The 15,111-nt window shown below is 43.7% G+C and overlaps 1 protein-coding gene across 1 annotated transcript in view; it reads left to right on the top strand.

Annotated features, from left to right (window-relative positions):
- Positions 1-14,850, top strand: part of STAB1 (stabilin 1) — a 165,357-nt gene extending 150,507 nt beyond the window's left edge. The window contains exons 59-69 of the mRNA XM_053300133.1: positions 252-445; positions 1,040-1,184; positions 2,781-2,914; positions 3,700-3,865; positions 4,408-4,514; positions 6,551-6,670; positions 9,507-9,653; positions 9,843-9,956; positions 10,980-11,123; positions 13,492-13,602; positions 13,938-14,850. Coding sequence (XP_053156108.1) covers positions 252-445; positions 1,040-1,184; positions 2,781-2,914; positions 3,700-3,865; positions 4,408-4,514; positions 6,551-6,670; positions 9,507-9,653; positions 9,843-9,956; positions 10,980-11,123; positions 13,492-13,602; positions 13,938-13,991 — 1,436 coding nt within the window. The 3' untranslated portion in view covers positions 13,992-14,850. The remainder of the gene's footprint in view (positions 1-251; positions 446-1,039; positions 1,185-2,780; positions 2,915-3,699; positions 3,866-4,407; positions 4,515-6,550; positions 6,671-9,506; positions 9,654-9,842; positions 9,957-10,979; positions 11,124-13,491; positions 13,603-13,937) is intronic.
- Positions 14,851-15,111: the final 261 nt, after the last annotated feature.

Here is a 15,111-nt window from a genome sequence, read left to right as displayed (position 1 = left end):
GGCTGCCTTTGAATATGGGCAGCAACCTTGACAGAGCTGATGTCGTCATGTCACCCAGAGTCTCCTGGGACCAAAGCAGCAGGCCTTGCTCCCACAAGCGCTGGCTGCAGGGTCAGAGGCTTGTTTGTTTGTTTCTCCGTCTCCATTATTTATATCCTGTTTTCGGTGTAACAGAACAAAGCGACTTGTCAGACCAAGAATACATAAAAACAATAGGTGACCCTTGACTGCCATGCCCTTTCTCTCTGTAGAGATTGACCCGTGTGGTGAAGACAATGGAGGCTGCAGCGAGCACGCCAACTGCACACAGGCTGGGACAGATGCTTTCTGTAGCTGCTTCTCAGACTATCAGGGGGATGGCTACATCTGCAGCCCTATCGACAGGTGTGCAGATGGCAACAATGGAGACTGCAGTGAGCATGCCATTTGCATCAGCACAGGCCCTGTAAGTATGGCCCTGCATGGCAAAAGAGCCATGCCACACAGAGTTTGTTGTAAAGGGAAGTGTGTGTGTGGCGGGGGGTGGGGAGCCAACTGCTGGAGAAACCCTGGAGCTTCTTCAGATTGTTATTAAGAATAATCTACCACTTTTCAATTAAAAAAACAGCTCTCAAAGCAGTTTACATGGGGGGGAAAGAATAAGGTGGCCATTTGGGCTCATCACGGCCACCTGAAAAGCCTCCCCAAAGTGGCTTCTTGTGGGACTTGTTCACTGTGGGATTGAAGGTGGGGAGGGGGGAGAGAGAGATGCATGAGCAGATATGGGGCTTCTCCTTATGTGCCACCTCTGTGATTCTGGTTTCTGTTACCTTTTGGTGGCATGTACATCTCTGAAGATCAAAGGGGCTGCATCTCCTTAATTTTCTCTTACTATTATGTGCTAAGATGTTAAAGAGTTAAAAGATGGTTTTGCTGATATGTGATGTGTTTTTCATCTTGGCTTTGCATCAGTTTTGAGCTTAGTGGTTCCTGCCTTCTGCATCTTTTTGTTCTGTGGGGCAGCCCTTCTGTTTGATGCCTGAGTTCCTTTGTCTTGCAGAATGCACGGAGGTGTGAGTGCAAAGGAGGTTACACTGGAAATGGAGTCCAGTGCTTGGAGGAAGCTGTCCCACCCACAGACCGTTGCTTAGAGGAAAATGGGCAATGCCATCTTGAAGCTATTTGCACTGACCTACATTTCCATGGTACAAGTGCTTGCTCCTTTCCTATGACTTTCAGCTGTTCCATGGAGCAGTCCTTATAACAACATCCTCTCCTCAGTAATCCTTGGGGGCTTCTTACTCATGGGGCAGGAGAGCTATATCCCTTAAAATTGCCTAGCTAGAGAAATAGAACTCCTTGTGTGGCAACAGAAAGGCCTACCCATTCAGCTGCAAGTGGGGGTTTCCTCTTTTGCTCTAGTAGTGCAATGCCTCTGCCTGGATATAGGTTTTCTTCCTCTGTTCCTCCCAACATTTGCTGGTGGCTTTCTTTGTCTGTCTGTTGATATTCTTGTTGGAGATCCAGCTCCTGATGGCATCGACCTTTTGCACCAGTAATCCTAATGACCACTAGGGGCACTGGGAGTAGAGATAGATAGTTAGGATCTCTTTCTCTTTCCTGTTTATATCTGCCTCTATGACCACTCTATGGATAGACAGTACTTGGGAACTTCCTGGGAGTGGCTTCCTTTTTCTTCTTCCTAGAATGCTTTTAGCTCTCTCGCTCTGAGTACCATGCTTCTATACAGTGGTCCCTCGACTTACGAACTACTCGACATCCGAAGTTTTCGACTTACGAACGACAAAAATGACCGGAAGTCGTTGCCGGTTTAGATGTGGCTTCCTCGACTTACGAATTTTTAGATGCGGTTTCCTCGACTTACGAATGTTTCCAGACCTCCGTGGGTGCGCTTTTCGACTTACGAAAATTTCAACCTACAAACGTGCGTTCGGAATGGATTAACTTCGTAAGTCGAGGGACCACTGTAGGTTGCTCTCTCAGCAACATGTAACCAGCAGTTAGATATAGGTATTTTCCTATTATCATGCACTTCTGAATAAAATAGATTAGTTTTAACTTTACATGAATCTCCATGCTTATCATTTACAAGTTGTTGCCCCTGAGACCCTGTTAACTTCTGCTGTAATGGGAGTGAGTTAGCTCCTGAAATAATCTGCTATATAAGCAATTACCCCCAACAATTCTCTCCCTTCATCTGTTTGAGTCCAGACGTGCATGATAATAGGAAAAGAAGTGCATGATAATTCAGAAGTGCATGATAATAGGAAAAGACCTGTATCTAACTGCTGGTTACATGTTGGTCAGAGAGCGACCTATAGAAGCATGGTGCTCAGAGCGAGAGAGCTAAAAGCATTCTAGGAAGAAGAAGAAGAAGGAAGCCACTCACAGTATCAGCCCAAGGGTAGGGACATCACTTGTCCCCTGATCTTAAGCCTGTTGCCCACCACATAACCCATCACACGTCTTCTTTTTCCATTACCATTTCTGCCACAGTAATTCATGTTTCACAATATCTTTTGTAAGACAATTAGAAGAATTTTTGCAAATCAATCAAACATTGCATCCCTGTTACATGACTTATTTGGAGTGTAGGATGTGTGCTTGCAGATGGTTGGGATATTTGTACAGGATTCCAAAGCCACTTCCCTCGGAGATGAACCCAGTTGTTTGGGTCAGACAGTGTCAAACATTACCCTTCCAAATCTTATTTGTGCCTTCATGTGAAAGGCTACAAAATGCATGTGTAATGATACAATATTGTATAACTGTTCTCCTAGACAAAACAATGGGAGTCTTCCACCTCCAGTCTCCCAAAGGAAAGTACAACTTTACTTACCAAGATGCGAAAGCTGCCTGTGCTGCTGAGGGAGCAACTTTGGCTACTCTTCAGCAGCTCTCTGCTGCGCAGCAGGTAACAATGCAGCTAGTGCCTTGCTTGTGGACAGTCACTGGAGTTCACTGTACCTCATGGTTGGTCTGGGGGAGCTTAGCTTGATCAAAACCGGTCCCCCTTTTGGCCTTTGCTATGCACCAAGCTGCACATGAAGCTAAATGCATCCCTGACCTTAAATGTGCTTCAGTTCTCCTTGGTAAGTAGCAGCTGCACTGCCCACGTATAGATTGGGACCTTCTCAAAGCTTGGGGAGCTTTTGCCCTACCCCCGCCCTCCCGCCCCCCCCCCCCCATTTTGATCTAGGTCACATATGCACACCTGTGGCTGCTATTTGCAAAAGTGGGTAGAAGCTCTCATTAGTGCCAATGGAGAGAATGCTTCCATTGGTTGACTTTTCACTCCTTTGCTTCAAGAGTGCCTAAATGTTCTAGTTGGGTGACACCGCACCCGCTCAGTGGTCAGTTGCCTCACTTTAGGGACCTTGTTTCAAAGTTCAAACCCACTATTGATGTTGGTCATAGCTGTTTCTGAGATGAGAACCATGAATAGATGGTGAATAAATCTGCATAGGAGAATAAGCATGTGATGTCCATACTGTCAGATGATGCAGACAACACAATTTGGCATCTGAGCATCATAGCAGATGACATGCAAACGAAAATCATCTCCCTCCACGTCTGTGTGACGTAAATTCACAATTATGAGAGCAAGATAAATTACAAAGAGAAAATCTGTTCAAAATACTGACAGGCTGAAATATGCAGAGTTAAGAGGAGCTTGTCTGTCTTTCTTTCTTTCCCCAGATGGGCTTCCACCTGTGCATAGTAGGCTGGCTTTATAACAGGACAGCTGGTTACCCAACTGTATATCCAAGTGGGAAATGTGGCACTAACCATGTTGGGATTGTAAATTATGGCTTTCAGAATGACCTCAGTAAGAAGTGGGATGCTTATTGCTACAGAGCTAAAGGTGAGAGAGTACTGTTTCATAAAGGGGAATTGATTATGCTGCCTTCATGTCTGCTAGAAGGAAACTGCCAAAGACATATTGTGCAGTGAAATGTGGACACGGAGCACTGCCCATGTTGCTCTGTGTGTATGTGTAAACATGGCCAATGGTGTTGCAGAACAGGCTGGTCCTACTCTGTTTTAAAGTTATACAAGCACAGTTGCACGATGTCCATTAGAAATCATGGGCATTGTGTCATTTGTCTGCATTTGCACAAATTTAAGACAGAGCAGAACAGCCCTGTTCTGCAATACTGTTGGCAGTGTTTGTTTACATACTAATGTGTGGTGCTCTAACTGCCCATGTTTCACTGTGCAGTATGTCAGCAAGCTGAATTATCCAAGCTGAACAAGTGGAGGAATAGCAAGGTGAATCTAAGGAAGGTGCTTATACATGGATGTGCTGTTTCCTGAATTCAAAATGCATGGAAACATCTCATGGAATAATGAGATTTGCCTCCCACCTAAATGCTGCCAAGTCTAACTCTTATTTCTCCTTTTCAGATGTAAAGTGTGACTGTAGGGATGGATTTATTGGCGACGGCTATACTTGCATAGGGAGTCTTGTAACTGTGCTGGGCCAGAAGGAAAACTTCTCAATCTACTATTCTGTAAGTGCTAGCACCACATTCATGCTTCTACAGGTTGGTATAGAGCAGGAAAGACTGGGATGTGGCATGCAGCCTTGCTGGTATTTGCATCTCAGAAAATGAAAGTGGAGGGTTTTTATTGGATGATTATGAGGAGGGCGATGCCACCCAAACCTGATGAAAATATGACTCTGCCCTGAACATTGTCAAAGTCACAAAATTCCAAGACATTTTGGAGCTATAGAGTTCTTTTTCAGGAAGAACATTTTTTTAGATCCAAATGTAGTTCCAGAAAGAAAAGCATTTAAATGGGCTTCACTGCCTTAGGTTTTGGATATGAGGCAGCCAAGTGGGTTTGAAGGTTTTGTGCATATGGCTACATCCGGTAGTAAATGTATAATACACTTTCTGTATACCATCTGTAGTCATTAGATATCTCTTGCAGGGAGCAGCTTCTGTCTGAACAAGAAGATGTAAGCTCTCATAATACGCAGGGTGATTGTTTGGGCAGAACCATGTTAATGCTACCGGTGATTAAGCAAATAGACAAGTGTTGTATTTTGGAATTATTTCTGCTATTGGGTCTTCATAAATTTGAATTATCTGGAACCTACCCTTCCCCTTGCCTATTCAAAATGTTTGTAAAGACAAATGTGGGAAAGGGTCCTTCTATTCTTAAAAGATTGGGGAAAGGAGAGTGATTTCCTTTTTCTGGTCATTAGATGGCAGGCACAGAATTCTGACAGGCCAGGTCTAGGAACTGCAGCTGGCCCTTCCTACTGTTTCCAGGCAACAATTTCCAGAGCATTATTTCCAAATTAACAGATGGCCCTGTTAATAAGTCTGTGCTTTTTGTAACCTCTAATACATCATGTCATTTGATTGATTTTGAGTCAGTCTATGAGGCTGTTCTCATGAGCAGCCAAGCTTGTGCCTGGCACTTAGCCAAGGCTAAAGGCAGAAATGCACCCTGCCTTAACCCCCTGGCTCTGGGATTGTGTGCTGACACAGAGACGGGTGCCTGGAGCGCCCTTCCGCTGGGGGAATCTCCCAGTGACCTGTGCCCAGCACGCAGGGCACTGTGGGATTCACAGAGACTGGGACAATGAGTCCTGGCCTCGATTTATCAGTGCAGCCAGGGGGCAAAATAAAGAGTCATCCACACTTCTCCCAGCAGCACTGGTATTGTGGGCATGCGGCTTGTGCACCGCCCAGGTGCAAAGCATCATGTGGGGGTAGGTAGGCAGTGAAACCTGCCTCCCGCCGCCGCCACCACCCACCCATGCACACAGAGACACTTTGTCTCATGCAATGGGACCTAGAAATGGTCTCTTCCTTGAAATGGTTTCTCCATGCTGTGGCATGACTAATCTTGTGGGTTTTTTTCCTGCCCCCAGGTACTCTCCATTATCCCTTTGCGTGCTCCAGGACAGTGTCCTGACTCCCAGCCTTAAAATCAGTGGGTGGGTGGTGGCGGCGGGAGGCAGTCACTCCAGAATTAAACCAAATGGTTGTGTCTTCTGGGAAGTGTCATGCATTGCAAATGCTTTGTATCGCTTCAAAAGTGAACAACCCACTGAATATAAAGGGAAGGGGGGATCTCTAACCAAATTGGTCAAACTTGTCCAAATTGGACAAGTTTGCCGCCTCCTTTCAGAGATAGGATACTGCCCCACCCCCACACCAAACAGTTCCTTCCAATATGTTAGGACCAATGATTAAGAGAAAGCAATTTGCATTTCATAAGGGTTGTCTACAGTTTTTAGAATGCTGCTGGTTTTGCACACCATTGTTGGGAGGTGTCTTTTGTTTGCAGAATTTGTTTAACCTCAATACTTGACAGTATGCATACATTTAAGTATATTAACATGTGCAAATGCTGAATAGTTACTTTTTTCTGTCTGCAGGATGGCTGTCATACATGTTTTAAGCTGGTGGAAAAAATTGCTTTGTTTTCCTTGAAACATTACATAGAAATGTTCCCTTTGATGGATCCAGATTCCATTAGATAAAGCCCCGCTTTCAGGCTAATAGACAGGTTCCTTTTTCTGTTTCAGATGGTACTGGATTATGCCAATGCCACCCAAGAAGGATGGGAATTTCTTGACTTTCTCTCCTCGGACACCATTTATAAAACCCTTTTTGTACCTCTCAACTCTGGCTTTGGGCACAATACAGTAAGAACTATGGAATGCACAGTGGAGTGGAGTGTAACTGCACTACAGCCTTAATCTGGTTGAATGCCGATTGGTTCACTGCATGAATGAACAATGTATTGCTTATAGGCAGTGGTCATCTCAGTTTAAAACAAGGAATAACTAAAATGTAAATGGGGAACTGATCCAGCTGTGACATACTGTGCAAGAGCACTCTTGTGCAAGCGCAAAAACCACGCAAACGTAGTATGGCCATTATTTCCAGTATCTGTAATGGCGCACAACTCCATTTGTGCCATTTTTGCACTGGTGTAAGAGCGCTCTTGCACAACTGTGTGCACGTACCGTTGTGCAGTACATCAGCCAGCAAAGGCAGAACTGGCTTCTTTTAAGTCAAATACAGCTACTGCTGCAGCTACTGCTATAGAACAAGAAATTTTCTTTCCAATTGATGATTTCCTGGAATGATGATGATGATGATGATGATGATGATGATTTAAAGGCTGTGGCAGAAAAAGACCAAAACAATCCCAGTGGTAATTGGCGCCCTGGGTGCAGTTCCAAAAGACCTTGAAGAGCACCTCAACACCATAGGGGCCACAGAAATCACCATCAGCCAATTACAAAAAGCAGCTTTACTGGGAACAGCCTATATTCTGTGATGATATCTATAACAATTGACAATAAAATTCTGGCATCCCAGGTCCTTGGGAAGGACTCGATGTCTGGATAAAACAAACCAGTCAATAACAGCTGTCTGACTGTATAAACAAGAAATAATATAATAGAAATTTCCTTTCCAAATAAACTCCAGAACAGAACTTTCCCCAGATAATCCCGGAAATCTTATTTCAGAGGACTAGATTTCTATGGCACAGAACCCTAGTACTGTCATTAAATTATAATTTCCAGGACTCTTTGTGGGGAGCCATGACCCTTGAAACTAAAAGTGTTGATAGTAGAGTCAAAGTAGTTCCAAGGTGGGTGTTCTATTTCAGGGGCAACTTGGTATAATTACAGGGCCATCTGTCAGGATTTAATTAATTAATTAATTAATTAATTAAGTTATATACCGCCTTATATAAAAATCTCTAGGCAGTGGTGCCAGCTTGGTCCCCTACCCTGGCACCATCCATATCCTAGGTCTGCTGCAGAAGACCTTCATTCTTAGGAATGGCACCTGGTTGAGCTCCAAAAGAGGATTCTGAGTGATCACTGAAAAAATTACATTACAAGATATGTTACATGATGTACATATATTACAGAAGGCTATTTTAAAGTAAAATAGCCTTCTGTCTTTAAAAAGACACACCTGATTACCCATGCTTTTTGTTAAATTTTAAATTGTTGCCTGTTTTTAATTGCTGCTGCATTTTAGGGTGTGTGTGGGTTTTTTTTAGTGCAAACTGCCTAGAGACATGTATGTTAGAATTATAAATAAAAATAAAGCCTTTGATCCGAAAAGGGAAGCACTAAAATGTGTTCAAGAAGGCACAGAAAAGGTCTGAAGTGCTTTTTGTTTTGTTTTTTTAAACATTGAATGTAAACCTTCCATATGGTGTGTGAGAGAGGAGGAGACTGATAGCTCAATTCACACACTGAGCTAGTACAAGGTTGGCTGGTGCTTGCCAGGGCATTAGGGTGGTGAGGAAGGAAGATTCTGCTTTGAAAAGTAGGTAACATCTCTTGCCAGGTTTGCCTAGCAAACCACACGGCCACCTGCCCCACAGTCCACCACGCACCCTACCCCCACTGCACATGCAGTGCTGACCTTCAGCAGCTACTCCTCCACTTCCTTCAAGTAGCTTCTGTGCATGTTTATTGGCAAACTGAGTGGCAGGGACCAGACGACTGCGCAGGATGTTGGGTGGCAGCGGGCAGATATTTTGACAGCTCCTAAAGGCTTAATCTCCCTTCCTCAACACCCCCCAACCCCAACTGCCACTGCCTCAGCAAGTACTGGCCAACACTGTACAAGAAGACCCCGGCCTTGCATGAGAATTGCCCATACATTGAAAGGACTTGGTAGTCAGCTTTATCTTCATCTGAGAGGAGAGCTGGTCTTGTGGTAGCAAGCATGACTTGTCCCCTTACCTAAGCAGGGTCTGCCCTGGTTGCATATGAAAGGGAGACTAGAAGTGTGAGCACTATGAGATCTTCCCCTCAGGGGATGGAGCCGCTCTGGGAAGAGCAGAAGGTTCCAAGTTCCCTCCCTGGCTTCTCCAAGATCGGGCTGAGAGAGATTCCTGCCTGCAACCTTGGAGAAGCTGCTGCCAGTCTGTGAAGACAATACTGAGCTAGATAGACCAATGGTCTGACTCAGTATATGGCAACTTCCTATGTTCCTATCTTCATGCTGCTGGGCAGGTCCCACTTGTGTAGGAACCCACATGTTCCACTTATAGGAGGATGCAAAAAGAAACTAGGCAGGTCTTCTGTGACCACCCATCCAGTCCTCCATGGAACTCGTGGTTTTGCCATCCATGTGCGTGGGTGTTTTTTTGTCATCTTTCTATTTTGTTTTCTTTATAAAGTTTACCGCAGCGATGACCAAAGATAAATTTGGATGTTGAATGAGACTTTTTATTAAAGGTGGTGACTTTATTTAAATGTTTCCTTATTTAGCCCTACTCCTTATTGCCCATAAATATGATCTTAAGACTGCCACCAGTGGAATGGGTAGGCTTTATGCATCTGTTTGGCCTACTGTGTCCCCTGCCCACTTCTCTGCATGTATAACCCAGGGTCAGTGTTGTGGGTTGAACAGAAGGCTGCATGTAATTTGTGGCATTTTGTCTCTCCTCTTTGCTCATCAATAAAATAACTTTGGAACTGAAACATCTATTTGCTTTATCAGTCTTTAACACTGAATGACCTGAAGCTTCATGTGTCAGTGAGCGATGTGGTCCTTCTGAGCTTCAATCTCACAGCCGGTACAGTTATACCTTCCCAAGCAGGATACAATCTTTCAATCGCAGACTCCATGAACAACACCCAGGTCCATGTAAGTAACTATAGTTAATTGGGCAGAATCAGTTTTATCTTAATCCATTCTTCTAATATCCATGAAACCTGTTGTTTGGACCTTGTGATCGTATGCAACACTTCTTAATTCATAAACAATTCTTTGAATCATAACTCATGTTTAGTGAATGATCTCTTAATATAGCTTTCTTTGCTTTGACTGCACCAGGGTTCTAAGGTGATTAATAATACAATGATCGTTGAATGGGATATTCTGGCCTCCAATGGGGTAATTCATGCTATTGAGACACCTTTGAAGGTACCGTTACGGCATCTTGATCAGGTTGGTTGCCGGTTTAATTCCTCTTCTGTATCCTGCTCTAAAAGAATCAATTTTGCATCCCCTCCCTCTCTGTTTTATGGAATCAGATCTGAATTCCTCGCTCTGTGAGAAGAGTGACTGCGATTTGCAAATAATCAGTGGTAGATGTATTGCTCTATGTTATCTCGATATGTGGAGCTCACGTTTTTTAATTAATGCCGACCTCTTTCATCATTTGACTGATTTTTGTGACCACTTTCTATTTTGTTTGTGGATGTTATACTAATATTGTTGTGTCTGTTTTTAAATTTTGCTTTTTGCATTGAACATTTTTGGGAAAGGGCTATATAAATATTTTAAAATGAACAAACTAAATCTCAGATCATAATCCAAACAAGGCCTTCTTATTTAGGCTTTTGGTTTCTCATAGCCAAATCCAAAGGCTTCTTCTGCACCGATCCTTGCACTGGTGGAAGCAAATTGGCAGTCTCCTCCTAGCCAGGTTCCTGTGGTGTCTTACTCAGAATGACAGAGGATTTATCCTTTCTTTGTGTATGCCTTTTTTGGGGTGGGGGTGGGTGGGGGGGGTGGGGTGGGTGGGGCGGGGTTAACTATTCCCACTTTATTATTTTCAGTAAACAGTCCATAATCAGAGGGGATGATAATTCAAATCCTGGTTGATTATTTAATTTTATTTTTTGTCTCAAGCCCATCCCCACCCCCTTGCTCAGTTCCATATGAGTGTTTAAGATGCAACATAATGTTGGCTGAACAACAAAAATTAAAAGAATGTTACAGGGCCTGCTCACAGTGGAGCAAGAGAGACAGAGAACAGCCATCTCTCCTCTTGCGCTGGCAGCTGTTTTAAGGAGCAGGCAACTAGCAAGTGGGCAAGCAATGGCAGAACAGTTATACTCTGACAGAAATTGTAGATTGAACACTTGGAAATGGTCCCTTTAAGTCAAAAGCCAACAGATGGTTTAAAATGCTCTCAGCTCTCTAGTTTGATGTTTTGGAATGTTCTTAAAACATTGCTTTTTGCAGGTTACTGGTGCAGTAAAATCATCTGCTTCTATGATCATCAGTGTGAGCACGGTTGTCATAGTGCTGCTTTGCATAGCTATTGCTGGAGTGTCCTTCTACTACCTCAAAAGGAGAAACCAGGGATTCCAGTTCCAATACTTTAAGGTAGCTGCATTAAATATTTACAGGGCAAGTACAGTGGCCCACGTACCAAACAGTGTTTGCGGGCATTTAAAGAAAATTGGTGGATTTGTGCCAAGCCCAGTGCACAAATGCAGTTGTGCAACATTAAGGCCAATATTTCCAGTCGCCATAGTGTTACGCAACTCTGTGTGTGCAATTTTAGGCATGTGCAGTTCTGTTGCCAGATTTGGCTTTTTAAAAGCCAAATTTTGGGTTACGGCCCATTTGACTCACGAGTATATCCCTTAGGTTCTGGCCACACTGATGTGCTGTTACACAACTCTGCCATTTAAAAAAAAAATGCCCACAGCAGCACAGGCAATGCAGAATCTGCCCATGGGGCATTGTATGCTATGTCAACCAGTATTCTGTGTGTGCTTCTGTAAAGTGTCTCCTCTCCTCACTTCATTCATTACTCTCAAACCCCTGCAGACTCTCTTCTTTTGATGTGGTTATTATGGAAAAATGTCTGCTGTCTTGTAATCTCATTTTGGTCACAAGGGATTGCTGATATTCTAATAAAACTTGCAACATGGTATCCATAGCTGGGATTACATTTGAAAGAATTACACTCGGAAGTTGTACTGGAGTCTGGTTTAGGTTTGATATCTTTCATAAGAACAGCTGCTGGATCAGGCACAAGGCCCATCTAGTCCAGCATCCCATTTCCCACAGTGGCTCACCAGATGCCTCTGGGAAACCCACAGGCAAGAAGTATGGGTATACATTCTCTCCTGCTGTTGCTCCCCTGCAACTGGTATTGAGAGGCATCGTGACTCTGAGGCTGGAGATGGCCCACAGCCAACAGACTAGTAATTTCCTTCGGTGATGATATCAAAAACACAGATCCAAGAGAGGAAGGCCTTTGAAAGCTTGAATGGCTGAGCAACTTGTGTTTGCATTTCTGCATAATTAGAAAGAGAGCAAGAGCAGTCAAGACTGATGCTAGCTTGGGTCATATTTCTTATGATTTGTGTTAGGATTAACCACCCCTGCTAACTGAGCAAAGAGACACCTTTTAAAAATTGTGATTCTCTTTATTTAGCAGGGGGAGAGCAACTGGCCCTATCCATCCCCAGCACAGCATTCCTCCAGTGGCTGTTGCTGGTGTCTATCTTATTTTTCTTTTTTAGATTGTGAGCCCTTTGGGGACAGGGAGCCATTTTATTTATCTATTTATATCTATGTAAACCGCTTTGGAATCGTTTTGTTGAAAAGCAGTATATAAATACTTGTCGTATTCGTTAGATTTCTATCCTGCCTTTCAGTTTAGAAGGATCTCCAAGGTGGCTTGCACCAACCAATAAAATAGAATTACACTGGGGATGCTTCGACATCATCCAGCACAGAGGAAGGGCTGTAGATCAGTGGTATGTGCAGGTTCAGTCCCCTTTCCTCTCTAGGTGAGGCTGGGAAACCTATGGCCTGTAACTGGGAGAACTGCTTCCAGTCAGCATAGGCAATACTGATCTAAATGGGCCACTGGTCTGACTTCCTATAAGGAAACGTCATGTGTTCATTGCTCCAGAGTAGCAAATATTTTCCCCAAGAGCCTAGTTTTTATTGGATCATCAATTTTCATCCCATTGCACTCCTACCACCAACTATTATGTGGTCCATTGTTTGGTTATGTACTTCCTTCCCCCCAGGGCTTTTTACAAGCCAAGTGCAGGGAGGAGTAGAATTAGGGTGTGAATTTAGAGACAAACTACTAAATTCTTTTAGAATGCTATAAGGAAAAAAAATCAGTTTCCTTTAAACATGATACTTGAGCATGAGTAGGACAGCATACAGTGTATGTGGTCATAGCACACTGGCCAGTTGCATAAGCCAGACTCACTGGGTGGCCTTGGGCAAGCCACATTTTCTCAGACCTCCACTGCCCAAACCCATGGGGACACAAGTTCCTGAGACATTTTGTGTGAAGCACTTGGGCCATTTAGGAAAGAGCACTGTATAAATTCTGGCTGACATGATTCAGCTTGTAAACAGAGCGATAAGACTGCAGCGAAGCTACAAGATAAGCCCCGACACTTTAAAAACCTGATGACTGTGGAAGGGGAATTGCTGTATGTGTGACTCTAAGGGTTAAAAAGGCAATGTTGCTTCCACAGCCCCCAGGTTTTAAAAGCATTGGGGTTTATTTTACAGCTTTGCTGCAACCCTGCACGGAGTCTTATGGCTCTGTTAGAATGTGCATCAAACCAACAACCCCCAAGTAAGTATTAGGTTATGAAAATGATAGGTAGAATGGTTGCCAGTAATTTGCCCCATGTTTGATTGACTGATCAGCTGTTCCAATGAATGGGCAAATAAATAAATGCTTGGTCTATTTGTACTTGTTCTGTAGGCTGAGCTGGAGGATGATGAGCCGGCTTCCTGGGAGGAAAGGAGCCCACACTTTGTGTCCATTCCAAATCCCATCTATGGAGCAGACAGTTCTATGTATGATCCGTTTGAGGTAAGGCATCTGCCCTTGATGCATCTGTGAAAAGCTTGACTGGTTTCCATTAAGCTACAGGAGATTTCCAGTTTCGGGCTCTTGTTAATTTGTTGTTTGATATGTAATTAAAGCTCATTAAGGAGCTATTTACCCTGAATCCAGTTCTTTGAGCATAATGTTATGTTCTTGTCCTGTACGTGCCAGGTGGCAGCTGCGTTAGTCTGCAGACTTTGTACAATTAGTACATTATAAGCACTGGCTTATCTACTACAGTAGGATGGTAGAGCTAGTTATCTGGAGGAGTCTGGCAGATTGACTGTCCTAATGTGTATTTGTATCTGTCTCGGTTTCAGGATTCCCTCCATGGAGGAGACTTTTCAGATAGCCATGGAATTCTTGGAGATTAGCACATGCAGAGCTAAAGTGCAACATAAGCAGGGAACAAGCACTTAGCAGAAGCTTTGCTGTTCAGGAGGAACTGGATGCCTTCTTGGTTGTTAGAGACTACTAAGAAGTCTATGCCCAGACTACTAAGAAGTCTATGCCCAGACTACTAAGAAGTCTATGCCCATCCAATGGAAGCCAACTGGCAAGTCATTTTGGGTTATTTTAAAAAATTCATCAGCTTAAAGACATCTGTTCCTTTTCTAAAAGATATGGGCAGGGGTCAAGGGAAGGAGCTGTAGCTTAATGGTAGAGCACATGCTTTGCAGGTAGACATCCTGGTTCAAAACTTGGCATCTTCAGGTAGGGCTAGGAAAGAGCCTTTTTCTCAAACCCTAGAGTGTCCCTACTAGCACAGAAAATTCTGATTTAGATGGATCAATGCTCTGACTCTGTATCAGGCAGTTTCAAATGTGAGGAACCAGAGCGCCCCTTCCACTGGTACACACATGGGGATTTTGCCAGTTTTCACATCTGAATGCTTTGTTGGATGCCACTTTGGAGGGTCCTCCAACCTTCAGGAGTAGCTTTTTGGATGCTATGAGGATGCCAGTGGAAAGGCCCTCCTCCCCACCCACCTCCATAAAGTCCTGTTGCATCTGCAAGTTTCTTTTGATCCTGCCAATAAAGCTTAAAGCTTATACTTCAGGAATACTATGACACATGAATGTTTTTGGTCAGTGGAGGATGTTCAGTGGTCTAATGAAATCTTAATTCAGAGGTGGATAATTTTACTCTGAAACTGCACTATTGACTGTCAATATTCTTCCATATGTTACTCGAAAGACAGTTTGAAATAAAAAACTACCTGTAAACTATAAATGAATCATTGTTTATAATCCTCCTGAACTATGTGTGTTCACTGACATGATGTGTAGTGTTACAGCTCCATAATGCTCTGCTTAGGGCTCTGGAGGACACCTAAGCAGCCCTGAAGCTGCTTTGAATTTGGTGAATACAGGAAAACTGGGGTAGTGCTGCCTGCACAACTGTTTTGCTGCTTCGGCATCCACAGCAACCCCAGGGTAGAGTTGTATGGAGTTGTAATGTTGTGCATTATGTGGGCCACTATTTTGAGAACTG

This window comes from Hemicordylus capensis, chromosome 2, assembly GCF_027244095.1.
Source record: "Hemicordylus capensis ecotype Gifberg chromosome 2, rHemCap1.1.pri, whole genome shotgun sequence".
NCBI lineage: Eukaryota > Metazoa > Chordata > Lepidosauria > Squamata > Cordylidae > Hemicordylus > Hemicordylus capensis.
The sequence above is the reverse complement of the archived record's forward strand: the minus strand, read 5'-3'. Positions and strand labels throughout refer to the sequence as shown.